Source organism: Microplitis demolitor, chromosome 6 (assembly GCF_026212275.2).
Source record: "Microplitis demolitor isolate Queensland-Clemson2020A chromosome 6, iyMicDemo2.1a, whole genome shotgun sequence".
In the NCBI taxonomy this organism is placed as follows: domain Eukaryota; kingdom Metazoa; phylum Arthropoda; class Insecta; order Hymenoptera; family Braconidae; genus Microplitis; species Microplitis demolitor.
Window position 1 is genome coordinate 986,797 of NC_068550.1, and position 12,093 is coordinate 998,889.

At 32.9% G+C, this 12,093-nt stretch overlaps 1 protein-coding gene across 1 annotated transcript; it reads right to left on the bottom strand.

The window, feature by feature from the left end:
* Positions 1-809: 809 nt before the first annotated feature.
* Positions 810-4,095, bottom strand: LOC103575652 (neprilysin-2). The gene is made up of 8 exons (XM_008555507.3): positions 3,957-4,095; positions 3,598-3,677; positions 3,483-3,530; positions 3,150-3,407; positions 2,872-3,086; positions 1,575-2,499; positions 1,301-1,506; positions 810-1,232 (listed from the first exon to the last, which is right to left on the bottom strand). Coding segments are annotated over exons 1-8 (2,058 nt in total). The 5' UTR covers positions 3,959-4,095; the 3' UTR covers positions 810-908.
* Between the last annotated feature and the right edge of the window lie 7,998 nt (positions 4,096-12,093).

Below are 12,093 nucleotides of genomic sequence, written 5' to 3' on the forward strand. Positions count from 1 at the left end.
TTTGAAAGTGGTACGTTAACACGTTTATCATATTTAATTCACACCACTGATTTGCGTACGATAGCCAAAACAATTGATTAGAATTGTAAGGCAAGTTAGGAAATGTTGGTTCCGTTCCATGTGCTTTGACCCAATCTTGATATGCTGCATAAGCGACTATTATGCCAATGTGGTCAGCAATTTGTTTGAAGATGTAGAAATTTCATAAATAAGTGTTACAGATAAAAAAAACTTTGATCGGCTTGTTTTGTCATCAAGAGCGGAAATTCCATATCTAATATTAATTACATGCAGAAATTCATTAGCCTCTGGATATCTACGATACCTAGGTTCAATAAATGCTATTGTATATTCCGTGTGATTCATCAGTTTCAGCAGCATATGCATATTTCCCTATTATTAATCGAAAATTTCATTAACGTATCATATCTTGTCAATTTACTTGGAAATCGTTTTTGTTGACACAAAGGACTTGAAATTTAGACCAACTAATACCTCGTTAGAGGCTTAGAATTTCATATTTAAGAAACATATATTCTATTTATCTTTTAATTAAGAAAAAATACAATTAAACTCTTCTGATGACCCCATGCGTGATAATTTATGTTTAAAGATATCAATTAAGAATCTAATGTGGAAATTCCATATTCTAAGGTTTTAAGATAAAGAAACTTTAATTGACTTATTTTTTATTAAACGCAAGAATTTTATAATTGTGTTGGAGTTTTAGAAACTGTTATTTATCTTTATTTGACAGCCCGCGGTAAGATTTCTGGTAATTGGAAAACAAATAATTTCAAAGTCAAAGATTAAAGTTTTAAATTTTATAAATGCAATTTATTAATAACTTATTTTATTGCCAAAACAATATTTTTTATGACAGTAAGTTGTGATCGAGTAATTTTCCATTAGAGATCGATGCACTTGTTTTTGGGATTCATCGAAGATCCTAGAGGACAATTGTAGTCATTAGAAAACTGTGGGATGTTTGAAATTCCCCAATTAATCTGCTTATCAAATGTCAAAAATCCGGTGATGTTCAACTGCTGCAAAGATTTCGGTGCGCAATGCGCATTTGCGTGTGATAACCAAAACAATTTATTGGGCGAATATAGATTAGCTAATTTTGGTTCCTCTCCATGCTCATTAACCCACTCTTGGTAAGCTAAGTAAGCAAATTTGAGACCTACTTGTTGAGTGGTGATGGTGTTCTGGAAGAGTGAACTATTTTCCTGAAAAACGAAAGATTTAGTTTAGAAATTGCCTTTGCTCATTACCTAAATTGTAGGATTAGCCGTACTTTGGTTCCGTTTCCTCCGATGTAATTGTTGTACTGCTCAAGGATACAATTATCCACATTATTGCTTGGATAATCTTTACTTGACTTCCTTAAAATATCAACTATAGTGGCCAATTGGCTACCAATGATAGTCCCGATCCCGCCATAGTTCGTATAATTATGACGATTAGTGTTAATGAAGAAATTGCTCAGCACTGACGATATTTCTGCAATGAAAAATGAGTAAAAAAAATCCAAAACCTGTTCAAGAATGATAATAAAATTAAATAATTACCGATAAAATTCCCATGTGGATGATAAAGCGACATTATAACTGGATTTGAGTTCATAGCTGAAAGAATATCCTTCCAGTCATACGCATCTTGCGATTTACTCATCATTCTTTGACTCATTTTGGTGTGATGTGTCTGAATACTCAAAAAATTAGCCAAGTAATTATCTCTGGTAATTTCAAGACCTCTAAAATATTCTTCTAACTTTTTATCGTCCAGCAATTCATCAGGGTAACCATAAACAACCTTTACATTCTCTATTTTCTTAATTATTTCTTCATTAGCTTGGGACTTTGAAGTATCAGATTTCAAAGCGTCCAAAAATTTATTCTTAATTTTTGAAAATATTTGGTGAGCACTACGCCTGGCTTTCGGGTCGATTGGGTGGCTGCGTGCGAGGTTAGCTAGTGCAAGTTTTGACAAATATAACTGAGCTTCAGCAATACAGTAATGTAAGTTGGTGTCAGGAGCCTGCCTTAAAGTCCCGTAAGTTTTGGCAAAGTTGTACAGAGTCACGGATTTTGTTAAAGGAATCGAGAATTCGATTATTTTCCAAATGGCGTAGTTTGCTTGGGCTCTTTTAGAAGTTGTGTTTATGAGCGTTTCGAATTTTTTGATGTAGTTTGTATTCGAAATATTTATAAGAGTTTTGTTTTCAACAGAAAAATAGGGATGCAAGTGATTACTAAAATATTCAGACCAATTTATGCTTGGCCATGTTCGCTCTATTTCTTCAACCGACATCGAGTTTATCTCTGGGTTTCCTATTATCGAAGCTGCAGCTGACATTTGTGATTCGAATTTAAATGCTTCCATAAGATCTATTTTAGCTCGGGTTTCATTAGCTCCCAAAAATTTTGCAACATTGATCATATAATTGTAGTAGGCAGGACCATTCCATGAGAGCTCCAAGAACGGTGGATTCAACTGTTCAGAAATATTTTTTATTATTATAAAAATAATGACGATCATTCTAATTTATATACACCATTCAATAAAAATTTAATTGTCTTCAGCTGAATAGATTTTTGAAAGAAAAAAAAAATATTTAATTTAATCTTAAAAAAAAAAAGTCATAAAAAAATTTCATTAAGTGATCGACTGATAATTTTGCTTGACAATGATTTTTAACCCTGCTATGAAAGATGGAAATTTTCAAAATAATTTGGAAATGGAAATTTTCATAATAATTTTAAAAAATGACAATTAAAAAATTTTTTTTTTTTTAGGTTTCTTGGGTATAACTCATAACCCACTATTATTAGAATTCAAAAAAAATTAAAATATAGGTTTACTTACATTAAATGATACTGGACTATCAGAATCGGTGTAATTAGCAAAGAAATTGAAAAAAGTTTGACCGATAAAATAACCGATGGATTCTGATTTACGAACAAATTGTATCCAATCAAAATCAGTTTCATTCCATTTGTCGCCTTCTATAACCGGCCACCCGCCTAATTTCAAAATCACTTCTTTCAAAAAGTCTAATTTATCTTCTTTGGCGTCGAGATCTGAACATAATTTTAATTTATAAGTATTAATTCAACAGATTGTAAGTTTAAGAAAATAATTACATGTATAGTCATTATTATGGCTGAGATCTTGGCAAGCGACCATGAAATTCGACATAAAATTGAAAGGTTTAGATTTATTTGATGATTTTGGATCGAAAATAAATGCGTCCAATGTTCGTCTCATAATTTGTACTGATTCCTGAAAACGGTTCATTATTTTAGGTGCATGAGGTAAATCATCGAAATTACCACAAGCGTATTCGTAAAAATTTTCGCAGGGGTCAACACTATCGTTCATATTTTTCATCAGATCGAGTGCTAAAAAATTATTTCACAATCAATAATTAACTCTTTATAGAAAATCTCTAACATACATAATTTTGAAACACTCACCATATTTTATATTGTCTATGAAACACTCTCGAGTAACACAATTGTATTCTATAAATGTAAATGATATTAATTTTGGAACATAACTAGAGTAGCAGATTTGTAAATTGAAGATTACCTTTATTGCTGTTGGTTACATTTCCTGCTACAAATAGCGCACAGGAAAAGATGGCCGCCCAAATTGACCATAACCTAAACCTGCGAAATTATTAAATTATTTGAGGAAAGAAAAACTTTCATTGAGATTCGAACTTATGACTTTTTGTGAAGTTAAGGGAAATTAAGAAAAGGGTTCATAGCAAAAAAGAGTGTAACAATTTTTAAAGAACCGAAAAATCACTTTATGGTGACATCATCGGATAAAATCATAGAAAATCATAGAAAATCCTTATTTCTGAAGATCTTATAAATTAAATAAGCAGAAAAACAACATACTGTTAATATATGAAAATAATTAAATTAAATATCTGTACTTACATTTTTAAATTGATGAACAAAAACGCCGCAGTCTTAAGTACTTTTTACTACTGTACACGTAGAATCGGTGTCAATATAATAATGAACTTGTAGTTTTTATTCTCTACGTTTTATTTTCTTACAAAATGACTACTGTTATCAGTACAGTCAATCGGTCATTAAAAAGCATTAATTTGATTTTTGTGGAATATGTCTATAAAATGTATGACAATTATCTACGGATGACTAATGTAGTTTAATGATAAACATTATCTATGAATACCATTTTTTTCAAACGTGGCTATATTGCAATGTTAAGACGAGGTGACATTTATGTTTTAATATAAAGCTTTTACAAATATTGTTTGTATAAACCTGCGATTAGCAATTTTTAGAGTTTGGCAAAATTATGATCGATAATTTCTAACTTTGGAGTAGTCAATTTGATTTAAAAAAAAAATATATATATATATATATATGTATAAATTTTCACAAAGGATTGAATCAAAGGATAAAAATAATTATTTAAAAAAATTCAAACCGTCAACCGAGAATAAAACAATGGAGTTAAAGATTAAAAAGACGAGGACGAGGAGACTAAAGGATGAGGATGGGGATGAGTAGTGGGTGGGGCCGGGGTGAAGGAATAGTGTAAGTGTGGGTCCGAGCATGAGTATGAGGAAAAGGACAAAGAGAAAGAAACAGAGAAGAGCGAATTGAAGGTCCAATCCACTCACCGGTCGTCTGGTTGACAAATGTCCAGCGCATCCCTTGGGTATCCACAGCACTCGGTGTCCACCATCATCATCCCTCGCTTCTCCAGCACTCGTCTACTTAGCCCTGGCTCTGTGCTGGTTCCATACACACCAGTCACCAGTCGCCAGTCACCAGTGTAATCCCGTGTGGAGGTATTCTAGCAACACCTATACACCCAACACGTCTCTCATCTCTTCTTACTCCTCGACTCTTTGGCATCACGGCCTCCAGGACCACTAGCTATTAAATTACCCAGTGACTGATGTCACTAACCTCTTTGCTACATCCACTAGCGACTTCTTTATCTTCACTCCTTTTTTTTTCTTTGTTTATTTATTTTTCATCCTCTCAATACTCATTTTTATTAATTTACTTTCCTCATAAAAATTTTGTCTTTTATTTCTTATTATTACTATTTTTAAAGTTTACATTCAAATAACTTATTAAATATTTATTTTACTGAAAAATTCAAAGAGTCCTTTTTTGTAGAGTATTTAATTCTCTACAAATTTATTTCTATACAATTTTTTCGTATCTCTGATAAATAACTCATAAATTTAATTAAATCTTCTCAATCTATAAATTGATAAAAACACTAATTTTGAATTTCGCGCCTTAAAGTTTAAATTTCGTCTAAACAATTAAAAATACGACAAATATGTATATATATATTTTTATAGGAAATTTAATTTTCTACAAAAAAGTTTTCTATAACTTTGTCTTCAAAGTCAATAGTTTAGCCGTAATTTAAATTCAAAGTCAAGTATAAATTATTGATTAAAATTTTATTTAAAATAATTTTTATTGTTATTGTTATTTTTTTTTGTTCAAGTAATTTAGGTTATTGATAGGAGGATAATTAAGTGTACGATTGATGACGTAACTTAAAAGCGGGGAAAAAAATATATAATAATATGAGAGAGAGTTTAAATGGAATGAATTTGTCAGAGAGAATTAGATGCACGACAATAAGTATCAGCAGTATTAGTGAATAAGAGTATAATATAAACCTTAGTGCATCTGTGGCCCGGAGCAAGGGTGCGTAAGTTTATATATACAGAAAACAACCCTCAGTTATATTCCCAGCAACTCATTCAGCCCGAGTTAAAACTTTATTGCGTGGCAATTTGCTTATTAATTTCCCGTTAGCTTCGGCTCTCTATCGTCAATTAATTAATATTTACGTCGCCAGATGCACAACACATCCCATCATACATTTAATTTACATATTTATACCATGAAAAAAAAATTGTAACAATTAAATCATAGGGATCGGATTTGTTTCGAAATTTAAAATCGAAATTAGGTTGAAATAAATGCCAATGGAAATTTTTAATTTAAAATTTTATAACTCAAGTAGTGGCGGAGTTTTGTTGAGATTGAGAAGAGAATAAATATACAAAGAGTACAGTGAGAGAGTATAAAGCGACAATTGGAGACAAGATGAATTCCGAGGAAGCCAGTAGTAACACGGAACGCAGCCTATCTCTACAACTTGTTGTAGTAAAAGTTTTAAAAGATGTAACTACTTGCACAGAGACTTGGTTGTATTCCGAACAGACTTGCCTGGTTAACTTGTGTGGAAGACTTTTATTTACATAAATGGAAATAGTCCTTGTGGATTCCTTATTCACTGAGTTTATAACTTTTATTCAAACATTTTTTTTTTTTTTAAATTATTTATTTATAAATATTTTTATTATTTTTATGCAATTCAACTTTTGTTCTTAACAACAACAATATTTTAATATTAATAATAATAATTTGAATAATCGAAATTTTGTCGGTGCCAAAAATCGATTCCAAACTCATTATGAGTTCAAAATATATTTTTTCTACTGAAATTAACAAAAAAAAAAAAGGCAAATCAAACTGAAAGCTCCATTTTATTGAAAAATTCCAAATTCAAATTTTGAAAATTATTAATAATCAAAGCAATTAAATTTTGGTTTTTTAAAAATTAGAAACTGTGATTCAAATTATCATACAGTAGTAAAAAAAAAATTTGATTTGAAAAACTTTAATGTGAGTTATCAGATTAAAAATTTTCAAAATATTTTTGACACTTTGGTATAATTGAAAAATTCAAAAAAGGCTATGAATTTAAATCTGTGATTTTTTTTTCATTTTTAAGCCTCTTAAATAAAAATTTTGTCAAAAATTATGCGAAACTGATCAAAAATAGACACAAACATTACTAAAAAAAAAAATTTCCATTTCCTGTGACAGGAACTGTCACAATAATTTGAATTTAAATAATTAGTAACCTAAAAAAAAATTCAAATTTTATTTTTACTTCCCTTACTAAATTTACAGTCTGAACAGAAATAATAATAAATATATATAAAACAGCAGTTTGATATAAAATTAATCGGCATTTAATAATAAATGGCCGATACTTTGCCAAAAATAAAGAAAGCGTCTATTTAAAATGAAACATCATAAAATAAACCCGTCGGCTAAATTAATTTCTTGCGATAACTCGGCCAAGTAAAACGACTTGACAATTATTTATAAATATACACCCACTGAACGATTCATAAAATATAGCCGACAGTTTAATATAGATATTAAATATAATAACTTAATTATATAAAATCCAGACGGGGTATTTAAGTCTCAATTAAAGCAGTTAATATTCTCTCAGAATCGAATTTAATTTTCGTCTTGATGCTCGACTCCAGGATGTCTGAGTCAATAAAATAACATCAATATTATATTTTAAATAACAGTCTACAATTGTTTAATCATAATGTCTGACGAGCTCGTCTGTGTGTATATATAGATATATGCGAATATAAATATATATGTAATTAATTATTACCGGTATATGAATGCATGGATTTCGGATATCGAGAATACGAGGATGAAATTGTTGAAATGCGGGAAAAGGAAGAGGGGAACAGGAAAAATTGTGGAAAAAGCAATATATAGAGTTATATATACATATATATATATGTGTGTCTAGTGTAGGGTATATGTACAATATGAACAGAGTGTGGTCAATCGGATTTAGCGAACCCTCTGGCGTCTCAACGTCAAATATGTTATTGGATCCTTGTTTGATAAGTGAGGGTCCAAAGAGCCGAGTTATTAAAATCGAGCAAACATATCTTGGACGTTTGTCACGTTCTTGTAACAATAATAAAGATCTATATACATTTTTGAGATGTAGTATGGATTTTAAGAAGATTTTAGAAGGTCGTTTTTTTAATTTTTTCACCAAAAATGTGATAAATATATAAATATATTGCAGCTGATTGGCAAAATTACGAATATTTAGCGAAAGTTTTTTAATGACGAACGTAAGGTCGTGGGTTCGGATCCTGGTGTAGGTAAATTTTAAAAAAAATTAGTATTCAATTAAAATTCAATGAAAATGAAATTCTTAAGGAATAATGTGTAAATAAATATTGACTGTGAAAGGAAATAAAATAATCTTACACAATATTAAACATTTAATAAAAAAGTTGTCATCTACCTGCCAGAGTGATTGACACCAGACTACAGACACACAAAAAAAGTTATATTTATAAAAATCGGATTGTGAAATAAACATAACAGAGAATCGGGAGCACATACTTACGAATCGACTCGCACACAAAAATATAATTTTTCTCGCACAAATATTGGCGACTCATTCACACAGCCAATATAAATGCGATTTGGGCATTTGCTCTTTTTACAGCAACAGCATCGACTAATCGGATTTAAAAGGAACAAAAAACTAAAAAGACGTCATGCCCAAAAAATACACCAGAGTGAGTGAGTGAATAAGAGAAGGAGATTATCACAATAGCCAAGCTGCATTGTGAGCCGACGTCGAGCCTACTGTGCTCAAAAGGGGTCGTTTGCCCCCCCCCCCTTCATCCCCATATCTACATACATACATACATACATACATCCATATATATTAGAAACTGGTGACGGGGATTTAGTTGCTCAGCATACTTTCAATGGAAATATAAAATAATAATAATAAGTCGTATGTATTTATCGCTGCTCACATGTAGCGTTGGTTGCTCTTATGGGTGTCCATAGGACAACTCATATTCTCTGGTGTCTTGGTGCGCTACCTCAACATACATATTATCCCTTCCTTAGACAGTGTGACGTTCATTTGGTTCACTAGCAACACTCGACAATAACCCTCGGGTTGTCATGGGCATTGTCGCTGCTGTCAGATTAACCGCTTGTCACCCGGGTTCTGATCGCGGGCATTCCATATGTCCGTAATGCCTAAATACTTGGCTACATACACCTCACTGCTAAGTGTAAAATGGCTTTCTTATCCACTTATATTGTTAGCCGCTCAATACCAGCCCGCATTACGCGCTCATGGTGATCCGACTATGGATTTAGCCTCGGGATTCTATTAAAGATGAATGAGATGGGGCGGGAGTGTGTGCCCGAAAGGATTTTACACATCAACAGGTGTCCGAAAAATCTCTCAGGTTTTCAGACGTGTCCAGAGATGTTAACGTCTTACATGGGTTTCTACTCCGCGGCCTCAATTATTTAGAGGCGCTGAGATATTTCTGTGGTCAGACGATTTATAGGTTTTGTATGAGAATGGGAAATTTACTGCCAGAGGATTTTTTAAGATTTTTCAGACCATGTCTGTAAGAGCGGAAAATTTTTTTGGCCGTTTTCGAGCGATTTTTTGATTTTTTGGGCGAACGTACGGATGTACGGTCTTCATATCTGTGGAACCAATCCAGTGATTTGATAAATTGGTGGTGTGATTGAAAGGTTGTATCAAGCCCTAAAGACCGAGCAAATTTGAACCCAATCTGTCATGTAGTTTTTGAGATATTCAAAAAATTAAACTCGTACAGAAAATAAGTTATTTTTACTATGGGAAAATTGAATTATAAATATTCCTTAATAACCCGATATTGGAGTAGTTGAAAATAAGGAAAAGTGTTGGTCTTAAAAAGAATGATTATAAAGCTGTAGTTTAAAAAGTAAACTAGTGTATAAAAGTCTCATATTCATTTATGATTTTAAAAAGGCGTTCAAAAAGTTTTGTTGAATGATGAAAGAGTGAATAAAGAGTACTAGCGTTCTTAGTAGGGGTAGTGGTAGTATTAGGTAGCAAGTAAAACGGAAAACTGTTATATAAGAAGCAAAGCTGCAAATGAGTTTATAAAAGCGTAATATCTCAGCGAGGTGAACGAGCTTTCGACCAGGAACCAGAATCCAGGATGCCCTCCCTCTCTTTTTCGATGTCTTTCTCTCTTTCTCTCTCTCCTATCCACATTATACTTTTATAATATGGACGTTTTTCCCGTTCCAAAAGACTCGCGCTTAACATTTCCCAACCGCCTTCGTCGACTCGCTAATAATAAAGTTTCCTTGGGTGGTTCGACAACGGGTAGACAGATTTTAAAATTTCTCTCGTCACAACCCCTTTTCCCAACTCACCCCTACTTTCCTCTTTCTTCTTCTTCTACTTCTTCTTCTTCTTCTTCTTTTACCTCTGTCTCTATTCTACCACCGCACTAACACAACCTACACCCTACACCCCTTTTTCATCGAAACCACGGCAGTAAATCGACATGCGCAATGCTGCTGGCACCCCCGCGACAATAGCACGACACCCAAAGAGCCTCGATCGCGTCCCCCAAGAGCTAGGGAAAAATTAATAAAGTTCTGGAACAAAGTAACTTGCGTTGTGATGCCCTAATGCTATTGCTCTAGAGCTGTGGAGACACACGAGGGTAACTTGCCGATGGAGGAGGGGACCTGGGGGTTTAGCCAGAGGGTGGCACAAGACTTTATTGTAACCAAGTGTAGAGTCACTTGTACGTCTTCACCCCTTCAGCCATTATCATATCGTTTATATATACATATATACATATATATATTTTATATTGTACGTGTATTATTGTACTGAGGGATTGAGGCATATAAATAAGTTGATAGATGTGGGAAAAATAATATTTTATATATATTTATTGTATTCAAATAAAAATATTTCATTTATTATTTGTCAAATTTATTTTTAAATGTATGATATTAACTTTTTTGGAAATATATATTTCTTTTTCTGTCGAACAAAAATTTAAAAAAAAAAAAAATAACTTTTAACAGGATTTCTTGTCGTAAAAAATTTTTACTTGACATCATGAATTGAAAACAAAAATTTTATGGGGCAAGAAAAAATTCCTTGTAAAAATTTTGAAAACAAAAAAAGCTTAAAATAATTTTTTTTACCAACAGTATTTTTAGTTAGAAAGTAAAAAAAAAAAAATTAATCCCCTTATTGGCAATAAAAATTTTTTATCTGAAGAGGAGAATCGTGACTTCGATATTGAACCCGAGGCTCTAATTCATTGATACAAACGTCAAACACAGATATCAAATACTAACCATTACTCAGAGCTAATGAAAGTCAAACATATCTGGGACTCAATGACAGCCCATTTTATTATCTCATAAAACCCATAACTATTTTCGTGCTTCTTATCTTCCCTATAAGATTAACAACTTTTTAATTTTCCAACGGATGGCTCAGTCATGCCATCACAGCCAACATCTCGGCTCCAATCTCGATCACGTCCGTCGAAATTTGAATACTACGTGCGTCCTCACTGCGGATTCAGTAACTCGAGGCCAGATGCGGTGCTACTGTCCAGCTCGGAACTAAAAGTACAATTAACAATCAGACATGAGGGACTGCGTCCATAATGTCCAATATACCTCCCCCAGGAGCCAAGGTCAATTGTCTCAGTAGCTCTAGTCTAATCATAAACTCCCATCCCAAGTATCCTCGTCCAGACACGTGTCCGACTAATGTCTTCATCAGAGACACCTCAAGACGTGACTCGAGTACTCGATCCGAAATATATCGAATATATTTTTATTCCTACTTCTCTTGATTAAATTCCCTTTTTTACTTTTTCCTTATCTATAAAATTCCCTCCTGGTTTTTCGTGTCCTCTTATAAAATAAATCTCCAAACAATTAATTAAAATAACTCTGTAAAGAATTTAAAATAAAAAATTCCGCATTAGAGATCAAAATGAAACGGGTGAAAAGCAGCGCGATGCGACGCGACGTCTCGTTATTGTTCTCTGAGCTCTCAACTGGTGCATGGATTGGCGTTCATCACGAACGGAACGTACGAGTGCACCAGCACCAGCACCAGCACCAGCAGCAGCAGCGGCAACAGCAATCTGTGGGGCACACCGGTGATGGACAGCGGCGCCAATTTGACGGTCGGAGGCTTTACTCACGTGTATTTTTTTTTTATTTTTATTTTTATTTTTATTCTCCCGTTTTATTTTTTATTTTTTCATCACTTGCGCTGGGGCTCGCCCTCCACCGCGTAGATTCCGTGCCAATCGGTATATCGTTACGCTGAGAGGCGGTGAATATTGGACACCGGGCGTTTGAA

What these genes read in the sequence shown, in the direction of transcription:
- LOC103575652 (XM_008555507.3), bottom strand. An exon ending in CATAGACAATATAAAATATG is followed by an intron (nt 3,408 to 3,482) that starts GTGAGTGTTTCA and finishes ATAATTTTTTAG; the next exon opens with CACTCGATCTGATGAAAAAT. An exon ending in CCATAATAATGACTATACAT is followed by an intron (nt 3,087 to 3,149) that starts GTAATTATTTTC and finishes AATTATGTTCAG; the next exon opens with ATCTCGACGCCAAAGAAGAT.